Below are 17,482 nucleotides of genomic sequence, written 5' to 3'. Positions count from 1 at the left end.
TATTAAACTCTTTCCTCCTTTGACTTTTTTTTTTTTTTGAGAGGTTTTTTTGCTATAGGGCATATGCGCTCGCCAGACAGACAGAGAGAGACAGAGAGAGACAGAAAGCAGGAAATCACCCCCCCAGGGGGGATGGCCACGCCACAATCCCTTCTCCTCCATTCTCCTCTCGGGATCTTGGGCACGCACACACACGCGCCTGGCGTGAGTTTAAGCCACCGGGTCCGGGACTCGAACCACGGTCGACTACGTTGGAGTCCAGCGACATAGCCATTACACTAACTGCTGGTTCCTCCTCCTTTGACTTTAGTGACATTTTATTAGACTCATTCCTCTCCTATCTCCCTAACTACATTCTCTCCTTCACTAGCCCACCATGCTTTTCAGCTATTAACCAGAAGTATCTTTCAGATCCAGAGATGACTGGTTTGCAATTCTTTGTATTTGCTTTATCAGACCATTAGAAAATTCACAAAGGGCTGGAGTGACTGAGTTGCCTTGTTACAAGCCCATAAAAGTTGGCATTTTTTGCTTTTCTACAGTTACACCTTCTTTTGATTAGTCATCTATTCCCATGACTTTTGCTTCATTCTAAAGATGAGGATTCCTAACTCGAGGTGTCTTCAGAAGGTTCATGGAAAGTTGGAATTATGAAAAAAAAAAAAAAAACTATGCATGAATTTCAAATTTATTTTCTCTCAAAATAAAGTCCTACTTGAATTCCATGAACGTTTTGAGTCCTTTTGTATTTTCTTCTTCTACTTCAAAAGGCCTTGAAAATCACCTTTGGACTTCTGTTAGCACTATATAATCCTTTGTTTAACCTGAGTCTATCCTATGTCTCCAGGCCTCCACACATTAAGATTTGTTGTCTGTTCCAAGAACATGAAACAATATTCCTGGTTAAATTTCTTTATTAATAGTGTTCCTCCATCCTGAGGCAGCATAGCATTGGTAAGAACATGAACCCTGAAGCAAGGTTAACTGAAGGTACACACTTACTAGCTGTGTGGCCACAGGCAAGTTGCTCTACTAACTCTATATACTTCAGTTTTCACATCTACAAAATAATGTAACCATAGTAACATTTTCGCATGATTTGAGGGAAGATTAAATGACTTAATACAAGAAAAGCCAACTAGAGGAGTTTCTGACACATTATAAATGTAATGTTAGCTAGCAATTACTATTAACATCATCCATTCAAATCCTACCTACCATTAAAATCCAGCTCAATTCCCAACTCTACTTATAGGTTTACTACTTTATATAATCTTACTAGAGTATTTATTTTACACTTCCTCATTGTGGTCCTAATTCATTCATTTTTCCATCTCAGTAGATGGTAGGGGTAAATATGACATGTTTCTGTCCCCAAGGAGTTCACAGTCTAGAGGGAAAAAGATAGTTGCATCGATACATGGTAACAATTTGGGGAATCTTGAGAAAGGAGAGAAGGCCCTCACTTTGCCATTTAGGGTCTCGGAGATCTTGGAGAATGCTTCTCCAGGTGAGAAGTATAAGGGACATTCCAGATTGTAAGAGTAATAGAGCAAAGTCATTAAGGTATTAAATAGCATAGTGAAGTAGAAGACTGTCAAGATTTACCATGTATCTATTTTCAGATACTAGATCCTGGTGTATAGAGTCTTCTCAACTAAATCATAAAGGTCATGAGAACAGAGAGAACTCAGTGAATCCCATAAGCAGCTCCCAGTTGCTAAGTCTTTTTTTTTTTCCTCTTTTTTAATATTCCCTCAAAGTCCAACGGAGATTAAAATATAGGAGAGGTTTAATAAGTATCTGTCAAATTGAACTACACTCCCATTGGAACTCCTCTTACAAGTCCTCAAAGCAGTGGATTTTGCACCAAAGACAAACAATGAGTAGGAACTGGATGGGAAAAGGGGTTTTCCAAGAGGGAAATGCCCTCAGTAAGGTCACACAAGGAGAGTGCATGTGTTTGAGTCAGTGAAGAAAGCTGCCATGTTGGAGCTGAGGTATAGTTGGGCTTGAAAGCAGATTGTTCAGGTAAATAAAATTAGTCCAGCCTAAAAGCACCCAAAAATGCCAGGAAACTTAACAATGTCATTTTTCTATTAGCACCTTCCAGGAACCATCAACATGACTTCCAAGAGATGTCTGAAATCCCTCCCATCTCTATATATCTGCAGTTGAATTCGACATTTCTATGAATGCTTCTGCTTATAATTATTTTCTATAAAATAAATTCGTGTGCATAGAATACTTTTTACAATAGTAAATAAATTTTGAGAAGGTTTTTGCAATTCTCATTTTTACTTTCTTGAAGTTCAAAGTGGTGGTATTTTTCTTATTCATCACAGAATCTAAAATATATTTGCACATAAAAGATATTCAATAAATATCTGTTGGGTAGCACATGAATGAAAACCTGACTTAAAAGCATAAGAATAAGCAGGCACTTCACAGAACAGAAACCTCTACCACCCTGTTTTACTCCCCCATGAGTCTTAGGATGGAAGAAAACATTCTCCTCATGCATGCTCATTCTCACCAGTCCTCTAAGAGACAGAGTCTGTGGATCTTAAATGATGTGCCCTTATTATAAGCAATGTTCACCATTAACGAAAGTCATCAGGTCACACAGAAGCTCAAAAACAACCATGGTGATGTTCTGACACTTCATCATGTGACAAATAAATATCTCTAACCAATGAAAAGCACAGCCTACTACCTCCTCTGCAAGTTAACAAAAAGAATTCAGACACCTTCCTAAGTCCTCAACAATGATATCACTGTTAAAATACGGGACAAAAATGTCAGATTTCTGTGTGAATTAATGGATGATGAATAGGAATTACTGCAATGATCTGTCCATTACAAGGTGGACTGTGAGCCAATGAGGTGATTCAGAGGTGCAGAAAGAGGCTCACGATTAGATCAGTGACCAATGTGAACTATTAGTGAGTAATTCTGAATGACAGCAGCAGGAACCATTAATCTGGTTACCTTGTCAGAGTCCCCAAGATAATGAAGATAATGACAAAGAAGATGACGGTAATGGTGATGCAGAGATAAAGGAGTATCTCAAAGTTAAGTAAGAAATTCTCTACTGTCTTGCAGGTTCTTGACCAGTAATGGGAACAGAAACACATGCAACCTGCATGGGGGAAACACAGTCTAAATGAAAGTGTCTATGAAATTAGCATTGAAATCTTAATGCCAAGAAGTTTAAGCTTTCTTTTTTGAAGTCTCCACCAAGCAACTGGGTGGCTCTTGATTCCATTCAGTACAGCTTTGTTCAGCTGCTCAGAGTCATCAAAATGAGAGTAACAGCAAAGAGTTAGACACCCACTTTGAAACCTCTGTGGGGCCTGGGTTACCTTTCCTCCAGCTTCAGAGACCAATTCTCATGCAACGATTCTCAGACTGAAAGATCTGAGTGTGTTGTTTTTGGTGCTAACATCATGCCATTGACCAAAAAGAATCTAAGATACCACCATGAAGGAGACACTGATACTTTAATGTAACTTAGAAACCCAGAGACCCCCTTCAATCATTCACAAAACCATACAGATGTCATTTTAATTTATTTTGAGCTAAGCTACCTACTGAGAGGGAAAGTTCCAGCCTCTGTAAACTTCCAAAGATAATACACTTTTGGGGAAAAAAGCAAACAAAAACCTAACTGAGATGAAAAGGACATAAAGATTTTTATCCCTTGCAATCCTGCTGTGAAATAATTGGTTTTTTTTTTTTTTTTGAAGAAAAAGAAGAAGAAGAGCCTGCCCTCTGATTTTTAGACAAGGAAATCTGAAATGAATTTATTTTTTTTACCAATGCCTATATTAATTAATTAAGAGCTATTGTTTTAGAGATGATGAACTACAAATAGAACTTTCTTCTGAGATGTCGGTGGCATTAAAAATTTCATTTTGTGGGAACCAGCAGTTAGCGTAATGGCTATGTCGCTGGACTCCCACGTAGTCGACCGCGGTTCGTGTCCCGGACCCGGTGGCTTAAAACTCACGCCAGGCGCGTGTGCATGCGTGCCCAAGATCCCGAGAGGAGAATGGAGGAGAAGGGATTGTGGCGTGACCATCCCCCCTGGGGGGTGATTTCTTGCTTTCTGTCTCTATGTCTCTCTCTGTCTTTCTGGCGAGCGCACGCGCCCTACAGTGAAAAAAAACTCTCCAAAAAAAAAAAATTTCATTTTGTGAATGTCAGCAGACTGCATGCAGAAAATACATGAAGGAAAATACCCACACAAGATAAAGCCAAATGGTAATCATATGGCATTTTTCCACTCATGATGAAAGAATAAAGGCATTAAAAAGGAGAAAGGCTTGTGTCTAAAGAGGAGACAGAAAGGTCTCCTCTCCAACCACAGTAAAGGTTTGCATGTGAGAGCTTCAGAGTTACGATCACAGATACATTTCTATTTCTAATCTATCTGTGGCAGTGTCTCATTCAATTACATGGACTTGAAAGAATTATATTAACTTAACAGTCCTTACTACAAAAGTTCTTCCTGGATAGTCACCACCTTAAAAGAGAAAGTATACTATCGTAGGCATAGTAGTAGAGTAAAACACGCTCTTAAGCAATGTGTACAATGTGCACACTTTCGAAATATCCATCAAATTTACTTGAAATGACAAAACATTCAGTCAATTTTTTAACAGTCAGAAACATTTGCTGGATGGAGTGTACTGGAAGTCATGACACTATAGCAATCTGTTGGTTACACTGCGTTTTTCAACATTCAAATTTTTACCTTATTTTCCCAAGCACAGCTCCAGAACAATACTTAACCATGAGAGATAAATGACTCTTCTGTGCATACAATGACCTCAGAGGAGTCATTTGCTGGAAACTACACTAAAAATAAAGTTTTTAAAATGACTTCGTGTTTGTCAATGACTTTTCATTGAATGCCAATCATTTTCTTGTTTGCTGTGCCTCTCTCGGAAAAGAGAGAAAGAGAGTGCTGAGGGGAATGCAGCAGCATTAGATAAATCAACTGTGTCCAAACTGGCCATTTTAACAGTTTACTTAGAAAGGTTTGGGGAGAAATCAAAAGGAATGGCCTTGTGAAAAAAACAAGTTACGGAGTCCTGATTTTTGTCTTCACACTGGATAATGAGCTTACTAAAAAACAACCTATATAGGCTAAAAAACATGTAACTAGTACCATGTATTATGTGTACTTCTACCAACAAGGACAAATCCTTTTTTTTCTACAATCATAAACAACTCAAACTGGGCTCATATTTCAAAGTCCAACAAAATTTTTTCTGTAGATCTCAGTTGCACAGGGACCCAAGTTCAGGAGGAAACATGCAATTTTAACAAAGAAATTAGAAAGAAATGAATGAACTTGTCTAAGTTAAGGTTTCCTCACTCTTCCAACATCATATTTCTTTAATTTAGCCAAAAAGATCTTTCTAAAAGCATCATCCAAATCATGAAAAATCAGGTTAGGATTACCCTCCATAGATTAAGTACTTTAAGCTTTGCTGTGATCCAATGTTAGAATGATTAAATTAGTGAGAAAGAACTTCATACACACATATGCGCATGCGTGCACGTGCACACGCACACACACATATCTTAACATGGACATAACTGTAGTTGCTCACACTCCTAAGGAAGACAATTACACTTTATTCAGAGAATTTCCTTATCTACAATATCATCATGAAGGGTGAATATAGAGAAGCAAAAAGCACATGGAAGGCTTCTCACCATGATTCAAATGGATCATACATCTTTTTGTTGTAATATTTTTTCTCCAAAGTTTTCTTACTGAAAAAGGCATTTTAAAATGCATCCCTTCCTACTTCATTAGATGGTCATTCAGCATCAAATCCTAAAAGTTATTGCGAAAGTGCATCAGCATTTGAAACGTAAATGTATCTCAAAGTAGAAAACAAAGGATCCATACATGTGAATTCTTCAGCCACTTATTTTACCTATCCTCTTTTTACTACATATTCTAAAGGAAAAAATGTAAAGTTTCAGTCTTACAAAAAATTCTTCAAAGGAGAGCAAATGAATTGATCACAGATTGGGCACAAAGCATATCAGAAAAGCATTTCATGTACAATTGCCAATTTTACATAGTTCTTGGTCAGGGTCAAGCGCCCCCTTCACTGCCTAATAAATTTAAAAGATTTTAGATATTGTTTAAAAATAAGTACTAAAGATCTTTGGAAAATAAAAGATAAAATAAAATTAAAAGATTATTTCCCAATATAAGTGATAGTTATAAATGCTTGGTACCAGATACCACAGTGTAACTACTTCACCACCAGCTCACATCTCTCATTATAGCAAAATTTTAATAAATAGACACTATTTATGTGTTCACTAACACATCAGATAATAAAATAGATGGGCATGTACGTAACTATTGCACTTCTGCAAGTTGGGAAAATTACTCCGTGGAGTGCACACAGTTGATATCTAAAAACAAGTAGTAGCCTCTGCACCGTCATAATTAATAAGAAAGAAAACTGAAGGTGCTGGATTTTTAATGCTTCAGGGAAAAATAACTATCTTTATTTAAACCTGCCCACTGACCCGCTCTCATCCAAGTTTTGAGCCAAGTGGGACCCCATTTTAACTCTGAAGACAAGATGAATGAACATCTTACTCCAGGCACCAAAGTGACATGCTCTTTCTGTTAGGAATTGTTTTTCTGAATGATTCAACCCTGAAATTATCTAGTCTATGTAATTACAAACCACACCGTATTATGCCACATTCATGGCATAATGATCAAGAGGCCAGACTCTGGAGTTAGATTAAGGAGATTTGGACCCTGACTGAAACAATTTACACCTCTATCTCCTTGGTAAATCACTGAACAACCTGGCCCCTTCAATCTCTTCATCTAAAATGGGGTTAACTGTAATAGCTACCTCCTAGTTACAAGAATTAAGTGCAATTCAGAAAAAAAAAAAAATGTGCTCTGTAGGTTTTAGAGGTATCGTCATCTTCCTCATTCTCACTGAGAACATAAAGGATTTTAATCTCAGAAAACAGATTTAAGCCAAATAAAAGAAAACTAATTTATTAGTATTGGTAATGTACCCGCTTCGGTGGTAACAGCAGGATTCACCTGACACTCACTCCATTTGGGTAGACACAGTCCTTACATCTTATATGTATCTAGCTTGCCACTCACTGACCAAGCTAAGGATTTCATGTGGATGATTTCATTATATCCTCACAATGACCTTCTGATGAGGTTTATTACTATCATCCCTATTTTACAAGTAAGGAAACAGAAGTATAGAGAGTTTAAATACTAGCCTAAGCTTCGCTAGTAAATACTGCTTCTGTGATATGAATCCAAGCCGTCTTAATCCAAAGCTTTGAAAACCAAGCTACTTACAGCAATTTTCTTAAATTGAACAAAAAGAAACTACACATGAACTAAAAGTTATTGGGACACTGTCAACTAGTAGCTGAATAAACTGTATTTACATTCAAAGGACTTTGGTTAATGTACTATCCTGTAGCCTGAGACTCAGTGAGATTCTAAGTAACAGGTCATCCTACTAGAGCTGAGCTACACTTCAAATGCACAGATTTTATGGATTGTTTGAGATTTAAAATAAACCAAGCCAATCACAAGCTCTCAAAAGGAAAACTTAAAGGAGGAAAGAAATCAAAATTGTTTACCTGTTACTTGAATGGAGAGGAAGAAGTGAAGAGCCAAGAGCAGTCCGAACATCATTGTCCTGATGGTGGGCCAGGGCTACAGCCCCTCCTCCTCCTCCTCCAAAGAACCCAAGTGTGAGGTAAACTGAAGATGTACCTGCCAAGGCCCGAGAGTCTCTGTCATCCGCAGTCACCCCCAACCTACTTCCCTTAGGGCACACGATCAAGGCACTCAAACCACGAGACATCGTGACTGCAACATTTCACACAGGATATTACATTGTTTTGATGACTTTAGACTTTTACTTCTTTTAAAGGCAAGGCTCTTCTTGTCACTGAAAAAGAGTGTAGGTCACTATAGGACAGGCTCGTGAGTCATATTTTCTATTGATGGATATCAGATTTGTGGAAAATGGGTGCTGGAAATCCAGTGGGGATTTAAGGGTAGACAAGAAGATGTTCCTAAGAAGGAACGAAGCCTCCTTCAGGGGAGAGATCATCATAGGATGGGGATAGACTGTGTCAGAGACAAGAAGAAGAACTAAATATAGAGCAACTGAAAAGTGGCTGCATATAAGTTTAAATGAGTTACAGATAGCAGGAATTTCACACTCATGCTGGACATAAGACAGCCCAGTGGAGCACAGCACACAGTGTTTGGTTTACCAACCCTCCCCAACTCACTTCTAGACAAAACACATCCCATTTGCAAGTACCCAGCCCGCTGAGTCTCTGGAAGAGGTGCTCTGAGCAAAGGGAAAGTCAAAAAACATCGTATATTCTTAGAGATCAATAAGGCAACCATAAGCCCTTTGGTATCTCATGCTTTCGGTGTCCCTCAAAGAAACATTCAACCTTAAGTAACAGGCCACAAAAAGAGGCTCCAGAGCAGGACCCCCAATTCTCCTACCCCAGCCCTCTGTACCCCTCTCTCACATTCAGGGCTTCTGCAGCTAGTGCCATTCTTTCAGCATGGGCAAATCTGCTCTCCTCTTCTGCCACTTAAATCTTATCTCAGACACAAAAACTGTCTCAAAATTTTTTGGTAATTTGTTCTCCTTTCCTTGGTCATCTAAATTTTATAGAGTTACCCTAGTTAAGGTTTTACGTATTTTACATATTTACATATTTTACATATTTCACACAAGGTATAAATCTCTCCACCCTTAAGATAGGAATAAGATTCAATGAATCTCCATTTCACACACTTTTTGTAGAAGTTGAACAAATGTTTCTCAACTGGAGTGGATCACTCAATATATGTTTGATATATACATGTGGATTGATCCTATTTTACAGTGTATGCCACCAGGACCCTGATTTAGAAATTAGCATTGATGAAATTAGCATTTTTAAGATAACTTGTATTGCTCCTTGGTTATAAAAGTAAAACATATTTTTATATAGAAAATTTAGAAAAAGATAAATATAAGCATTAGAACAAGAGTTACCCATGGTCTTACCACTCTGGTATCTAACAATGTCAATATTCTCATTCATTTATTTTTCATTTATTTCATCTATTTCTCTATTAAGATTTGAAACATTTTATTTATAGTTTCAACAGATATATACTATTATGTTTTCTAAATTGAACATTCTCCTACGTTACGTAAGTATTATTTATAAACATCATTTGTAATTGATGTATAATATTTCATCCTACAATCATGTCATAAATTTTTTAACTATCTCCTAATGTTGTTACTTTTTTCTATTTTAAAGTGCTACAGTGAACATCTTCGATGACCTAGCTATAGGTCGAGGAAGACTTCTTGTTCCTTGCCTCTGGCCTGATAAGTGATAGATCAAAAGTATCTCCTCTCCTAGCAGACCTCCTTTTTTTTTCCCTATTTCAATTTTTTTACAGTCTTTGTGACCCTTCCATGCTGACATATCTTCTTGCTCTTTGTCCTTGCAACTGATTCACTCACACTACTGAACTACAGGTAAGTGATGAAGTTATGCCCCAAGTCCTGGAAAAGATCTGCTTCTAGGATTTGACTCAACTGGCTCTGACCTTCTATCCAGTTGAGGGAAACTGTGTCTTACCCAAGGCTTAAAATTTTTCCAAAAACAATGTGAAGATGGAAGAGTGGTCTATTTCTTTTCTTTTCTTTTTTTCTTTCTTTATACTTTTGTTTGTTTATATTTGCTATAGGGTGCATGTGCAAGTTAAAGAGTGACAGAAAGAGGGAGAAAGGGAAAGTAAGAAAGCACCGCCAGGGGACCAGCAGTTAGCATAATGGCTTTGTCTCTGGACTCCCATGTAGTTGACCACGGTTTGAGTCCTGGACCCGGTGGCTTAAACTCATACCAAGCACATGTGTGTGTGTGTGCCCAAGACCCCAAGAGGAGAATCCCAAGAATGGATTGTGGCATGGCCATACCCCTGCGGGGGGGGGGGTGATTTCTCGTTTTCTGTCTCTCTGTCTCTCTTTCTGGTGAGTGCACGTGCCCTATAGCAAAAACCTCTACAAAAAAAGAAAAAAAGAAAAAAAAAAAAAAACGACAAACGACCTTCATCACTTACTGCTCTCTGACTAGGATGTATCTCTCCCATCTGTCCAACCCTCTCTCAGGTTCAAAGTAAACAGCACATATAGGAGATGCTTTCTCCAACCACCGTCACCCATACACACACGCATTCCCCATCTAAACTAGGTCTCCGCTATAACCTCTATTATACTCTTTACACAATGTGGTAGAATACCATGAAAACAGATTAACTACAGATTTTGTGCCTTTATGTAGTTAATTGTGTAATATTGGAGTCTCTCAAAAGACTATAAACACAAGATGTGGAATTCACATTTTTTTCATTCATAGCTATATCCCTTATGTCTATCACACACTGGATGCTCAGTAAGACATTTACTGAAGGAATGAAAGACTCTACTATTTTTCTCCTGGTCCCCAGAGTAATCCTTCCATGTCTCTAATGATATGAAAGTAGCAATAATCTAGATCAATGTGTATTTCGTCACTATCTAGGACATCAGTCTTTGTATTCCTGTCTACTCCTCTACCCCAAGCTGGACAATGTAGGAGACTTAAGACCTACTTCTTCCACAACTCATTTCCCTTACAACCAAGGTTAGCATTTCCCTCCTCTTTCTCCTGGGCCCCCCTGTGGTTCCCACATAACTGTTGCGAGATGAAGAACTTCCTACATAAAGTGCATACTCAGCCTCAGTTTACCACTGTGAATGCAAAGAGAAACAATATAATTTCAGTGGCTAAAGGCACAAGATGAAGTACTGTCAGATCATCAAATCCAGTTGGGCTATTACCTAGCTATGTGATCTTGGAAAATCATAGCTTCCATTCCTTGTCTATAATGCAAGGATAAAAATATATTGCCCAATATGTTGTTCATATTTCACACAAGGTATGAATCTCTCCACCCTTAAGATAGGAATAAGATTCAATGAATTTCCATTTCACATACTTTTTGTAGAAGTTGAATAAATGTTTCTCAACTGGAATGGATCACTGAATATATGTTTGATATATTTATGTGGATTGATTCTATTTTACAGTGTATGCCACCAGGACCCTGATTTAGAAATTAGCATTGACGAATTTCTTTTTTTAGTTATATCTCAGTCTGCCTGCTGTTCATATACAGAAATGCTATAGATTTCTGTATGCCAATTTTGTACCCTGCAACTTCACTATATTCATGTATTACTTGCACATCGATGCTTATTGTGGCATTATTCACAATTGCTAAAACATGGAACTAACCCAAATGCCCATGAACAGATGAATGGATTGAAAAAGTGTGGCACATATACTCTATAGAATACTACTCAGCCATAAAAAACAACAAGATCCTGGATTTTGACAGAAAGTGGATAAATATGTAAGATTTACTGCTGAGTGAAGCAAGCCCATCTATGAAGGAAAGACATTGTATGTCTCCACTTGATACATACCAAGTGTCCGCACTCTATGGCCGAAACCAAATGACTAAAGGTTATAGAAACTTAGTAAATGGTTGTCAATACCAGATCCAGTGTGGGGCGAGGATGGATGAAGGACAAGAGCCTGAGGAAGGACATTAAGGAGAAACATAGAGAGGCAAGGCATTTATGGGAAAAAGAAATGGGTTATTATCTATTGAAGATAAATGAACTGGTGAGAAATGTACACATGTTGGAATATTCACTTTGTAAGCTAAGTAACATGTGGTTGAATGTATAAAAGAAATTGAAATAAGAAGTTAAAGAATAAATAGGAAATTAGCATTGAGGGGGCCAACAGGTAGTGTGCTGGTTAAGGTGCTGGACTCCCACCCACATAGACAACTGTGGTTAGGGTCCCAGACATGACAACTTGAAAATCACACATGTGTGCATGCCCAAAATCCCAGGAGGAGAATGGAGAAGGGATTCTAGTTTGGCTATTCTCCTCAGAAGTGATTTCTTACCTTGCCTCTCTCTGTCCTTCTCTGTTTCTCTCTCTTTCTCTCTGGGGAGTACACACTAAGTTTGCATCCCAGAACCTTCTGGAGAACACTGGGCACATATACAGCTGTGAATGGAGATGTATTCTAGCATGAAGACCCTGTTGAGGATATTGTCTTTCTCTCTTACTCTCTCTCTCTCTCTCTCTGAATAAGAATAATTAAATAAATAAATAAACTTAAAAGAAAAAAATTAGTATAGTATTCCTTCCTGATACCCATCCTTTAATAACATATACCAGTCTAAACTACAAAGTGTCATTGAAGAGAATTACAGTTGCCAAGTGGGTCAACAAGAAGCCCTGTGACTATCTCTCATATAGAACAAATCTACCAAGATAACATCTTTGATCTAAATTTCAGCTAGAAACTTGCTTTTCATGTTAGTTTCTAATTTTCTCCAAAGTTCTGCCTTACAAAAAAAGTGTGAACACTCACATGGCAATTGTAGAAAAATAATGTAGTCTGAGATTCTCTCTTTGAGAATTTGAGCTGGCATTATTCCATCTGTTCATATGAAAACCCTTATTAAAAAAATAGACAAAGATGAATTTTAAAAAGTGATGCATATTATCACAAACCAGCAGGATCAAACCCTGAAAAAATATATAATCCTACAAGCAATGAAAATAATAAATAACTGCCTTATTGATTGACTAATCCCACTGAATAAACAAGTATTATCAAAAGATATATTTGCAGAAACAATCTTTGAGGATTTATGAAGGATTACATGTGAAATATAGTGAAAAGTAGCTTAAAACAATTACCTACAAACCTTTTGACCACTTAGAGAGGCAGGCCTATCATTCCAAATTATAAAAGCATGGCTAACTTTTTTTTTTTTTTTTGGAGAGGTTTTTGCTATAGGGCGCGTGCACTCGCCAGCCAGCCAGAGAGAGACATAGAGACAGAAAGCGAGAAATCACCCCCCAGGGGGGATGGTCACACCACAATCTCTTCTCCATTCTCCTCTCAGGATCTTGGGCACGCACGCACATGCGCCCAGCGTGAGTTTTAAGCCACCGGGTCCAGGACGTGAACCGCAGTCGACTACGTGGGAGTCCAGCAACATAGTCATTATGCTAACTGCTGATTCCCAGCAGGGCTAACATTTATTAGAGACTTACTGGTTTTGGATATTGTGCTAAGTATTATGCACACATTATCTCATTTAATCTTTGCAATAACCCTAGGAGGTCAATTCTATTATCTCCACTTTGTATATAAAAAAGGCAGATGCTCACAGAAGTTAAATAATTTACCCACAATGACACAGGAGGTTGCAAATCAGGGATTTGAACTCAATTCAATCAGATTTGCAAAAATGAACTGTAGATCCAATTGTCATGGGATAGGTAGACATTGTTTCAGTCAACCAACAGTTTAACTATGAGATTGGTAGTGCAGTGATTAGGAGCAAGGTTTTTAAAGAGCTATATGCACCTTCTTTACAGACAACACTGACCTTCAGCCACCAACTTCATGAAAATTCAGCTATAATTCTATATGTGAATTGAAAAGTCTTCCTTTAGTCAGGAATATATGTTTGTTTGTTTGTTTTTACTACTTTCCTATAGAACTTATAGTTACACAGACCCAGTCAAGAAAAGAAGCAAAACTCATATGGCTTTGACATCATCATAGAGGAACTATTCCTGACTCAACTGGGAATTGATGTACTGTCAGTAAGAGAAATACATAATGAACCCAGGCAATGCAGACCTAGCTTTGGACGGTTTCATGAAGAAAGGTCTAGTCACCTGATGTTCTGAAAAAAGCAGTAGAAAAGTGGTAGATATAGAATATCAACCACTATCATTAAAAAATCAAGAAAGGCTATTACTAAACAGATCCCAGCTAAACCATTAGGACAGGGGAAACATACAGGTTTTAGGAACCGAAGAAATTATCAGGAAAGTCTACTATTCTTAAAATCCTATTAGTCCAATGGTTTCACTGAGCCATGGTTTTGTGATCTCACTGAAAACCAGCTGCCTGCCTTATTCTGGCATCACACAAAGGTACCCAGGGCCCTTTGTCCAGCTAAGGTTTGAATTTTTTAAAACTACTAGGACATTTGAATGTTTTTTTGAGATAAGAATGTTAATTAAATATGACTGGGGTTGGGAGGGCAAGGTAAAGAATGTATTTCATTCCACATCTCATATTGAACCTGATTTGACCCTCCTCTATTCCCTGCTGTGCAATCAGTGAAATGGTAAGGGGGCAACCTCTGACCCCTTCAGGAACTGCAATCCTGCCCTAGCCATGGGAAACTGTCATGCTTGGTTTTCCTCCTTTTGGAACAATTTTAAGGGCCTTCATCCCTAATATGTTGTTGAGTACATCACCTCTAGAAAACTGAACTGTTAACTTCCACATTGCTGTCAATGGTCTCTCATGTTACTGAGCCCCCATGGGAACTTCTCATCCTCCCACTTGCTATATCTCCCTTTCCACTACCCTTTCCCACCAGTTCCCACACTCACTGAATAAGGAAGGTCAGTCTGAATACATCTGTCCACATCTCTGGAATGTCACAGAGGAGTAACAGCTGTTGACCTCTGTTCCAAACACATGATCCTGTTTGTCCCAAAAGTAACTTGGGTGAACTCCAGCTAATATATATAATCTCTGCTTCCTATGGAGAAAGTAGGAGAGTATACAGGAAGAATACGCTACCCACATTGCTTTGGTACAGGTATAAATGCAACCTGCTTTCAAGTACTGGATCCTATTACTGCTAATAGTACTATTAATAATTATAATGATAATTATGGCTAAAATTCACTAAGTATTTGTTTTGTATCAGTGTAGTACAAAGCTAAAAGCATTCTAAACTTTTTGTCTTAAATTTTCCTTTAAATTTTAGAAAAAAAGCAATATTTTTCTTTTTCCCTAAGTGATTATCATTGGTAATTCCACATCTTTATACACACACACACATTCCACATACACATACACACACACACACACACACACACACACACACACAGTGCCTTTATTAACCTCCCACAGATACAGCTGTTATGTGAAGACTATGCTTTCTCCTAGAAAGACTAGAGGAAGCAAAAAAGACTTGAGGAGGGAAAAAATAAAAACTGTAGCTAGGATATTACAAGATGTCCAATGATAACAATAAGAAGCAAAAATAAAGAGGCAGTAAGGTCTAGAAAGATCTAACATTTAAGAATCCATCCCAAAATATCACATTACTACAGAACATGTGAGGTATTTTTTTTTTTAGTTTATTCATTTCCTTTTTGCATGTGACAAAAAGACAGGCATCCCCACCAGGATCTTCACACCACAATCCATCCCCAGCCTCAGCCAACACCAAATTATGGGTGTATGTTCACTCAGTATGTTCAGGGAGGTTACCAGACATAAGTCTGGAACCCTCCCATGTAGACTCATCTTCACAGAATTCTGCATTAATCTGCACCACTGTCCAGTCCCCAATGACTTTGGTATTATAGTCTTGAGGAAAATTATAGACTAAACTTGTTCTTACAGAATTTAAACTTTCATCACATTACAGGTTGCTCAGATTTGTTTTTGGTTTTGTTTTTTTCTTTTTTCTTTATTCTTTTCTTTTTTTTTTTTTTTTTTTTTTTTTTTTTTTTTTTTTTTTTGAGAGATTTTTTGCTATAAGGCACTTCGCCAGAAGTTCGGAAAGAGACAGATCGACAGAAAGTGAGAAATCACCCCCCAGGTAGGTGACCATGCTGCAATCCCCTCTCCTCCATTCTCCTCTTGGGATCTTGGGCACATATGCACAAGCGCCCGGCATGCGTTTAAGCCACGGGGTCCAGGCCTCAAATCGTGGTCGACTACGTGGGAGTCCAGTGACATAGCCATTACACTAACTGCTGGTCCCGGTTGCTCAAGTTGGAATGAAGCCTATGCTTTATTCTCTTTATTGAGGGGCCAGCTTGGAGATTGGAAACAGGGAAATCTTATCTCCTTCAAGAATCTAATGTAGGCTGATTTCTCACGGTGTTTGTTGTTCGTTGTGTGAAATTTACAGTTTCACTATGCAAAATTGTTATAGGACTCTACCAGAAAAATTGGAATTGTTTAGCTGACTCCTAAGCACAGGGTGAGAAAGCGTACAGTGACCTTGAAAATGTACTCACACACCCAACAAGCCTATGTTCAGTGACCACCACATAGAAAGTATTGCTCTACACCCTGAGGTTCCAGGGGAGACAAAGTAGTTCCATTGTCCCTGGGGAACCCAAGTCTGAAATAAACACAGAGGAAGAAGACTGGAAAGATTTCATAGCTCAGTGACACTGTGATTTGCAGAATAAGCAAAACAGACCAAATCAGCAATGGAAGAAAAGGGGACTTTCCTTCCAGGCAAAGTATATGGTGCACTCCTTACAAAAACCTAAAAGTGGGGAACCAGCAGTTAGCGTAATGGCTATGTCGCTGGACTCCCACGTAGTCGCCCGCGGTTCGTGTCCCGGACCCGGTGGCTTAAAACTCACGCCGGGCGCGTGTGCGTGCGTGCCCAAGATCCCGAGAGGAGAATGGAGGAGAAGGGATTGCGGCGTGACCATCCCCCCTGGGGGGTGATTTCTCGCTTTCTGTCTCTATGTCTCTCTCCGTCTGTCTGGCGAGCGCACGCGCCCTGCAGTGAAAATCTCTCAAAAAAAAAAAAAAAAGAAAGAAAAAAAAAAACACCTAAAAGTGCAGGCCAGCCAGTGGTATGGTGATTAAGGTGACTAGATTCTACACGGCCAGCTGTGTGATTCAAGTCTTGGACCCCACAACTTAGAAAACATGCCAAGTACATGTGTATACATGCCCAAAATCCTAAAAGGAGAAATGGAGGAGAAGGGATTATGCATGACCATCTCCCATGAGGGGTATTTTCTCACTTTCTTTCTCTCCATGTGTCTGTCTGGTAAGCACACACACCCTCTGGCAAATTTTAAAATAACAACAAAAACAAACCAAAAGTATAAGGTTTGCTTAGAGAGACACAGAAAGCTCAGTGCGGCTGGAACAAAAAAACACAAAGAAAGACATGGGAGATGACAGGCCATGTTAGGTCATGGGCTGGTCAACAAGGCCCTCTATGTCATGCTAAAAACTTTACTCTTTGTACTGAGAGCAATGAGGAACCCTCACAAAATGTGTCAATGCACAGGTCCAGGTTGCTAGTACAGATGTGGGAGGCATTAGTACATTAGATCCAGGATTTCAAATGAGTTTTATCTCTTACATCAACTCCAGTTGATTGATAGCAGCTGCCTAAACCCGAGTTGAGCAGGATTTCTGAGACCTCATACCAGTTCAATGGGAGCATGGGAAAGCAAAGGGAGAGCACAGGATTTGGCATTC

The 17,482-nt window shown here is 38.6% G+C and overlaps 1 protein-coding gene across 1 annotated transcript in view; it reads right to left on the bottom strand.

Moving 5' to 3' along the window:
• Positions 1 to 7,857, bottom strand: part of CD28 (CD28 molecule) — a 36,794-nt gene extending 28,937 nt beyond the window's left edge. The window contains exon 1 of the mRNA XM_006153077.3: positions 7,675 to 7,857. Within this exon, the coding sequence (XP_006153139.2) occupies positions 7,675 to 7,729 (55 nt within the window). The 5' untranslated portion in view covers positions 7,730 to 7,857. The remainder of the gene's footprint in view (positions 1 to 7,674) is intronic.
• Positions 7,858 to 17,482: the final 9,625 nt, after the last annotated feature.

Source organism: Tupaia chinensis, unplaced genomic scaffold, assembly GCF_000334495.1.
Source record: "Tupaia chinensis unplaced genomic scaffold, TupChi_1.0 Scaffold000361_2, whole genome shotgun sequence".
Classification (NCBI taxonomy): domain Eukaryota; kingdom Metazoa; phylum Chordata; class Mammalia; order Scandentia; family Tupaiidae; genus Tupaia; species Tupaia belangeri.
The sequence above is the reverse complement of the archived record's forward strand: the minus strand, read 5'-3'. Positions and strand labels throughout refer to the sequence as shown.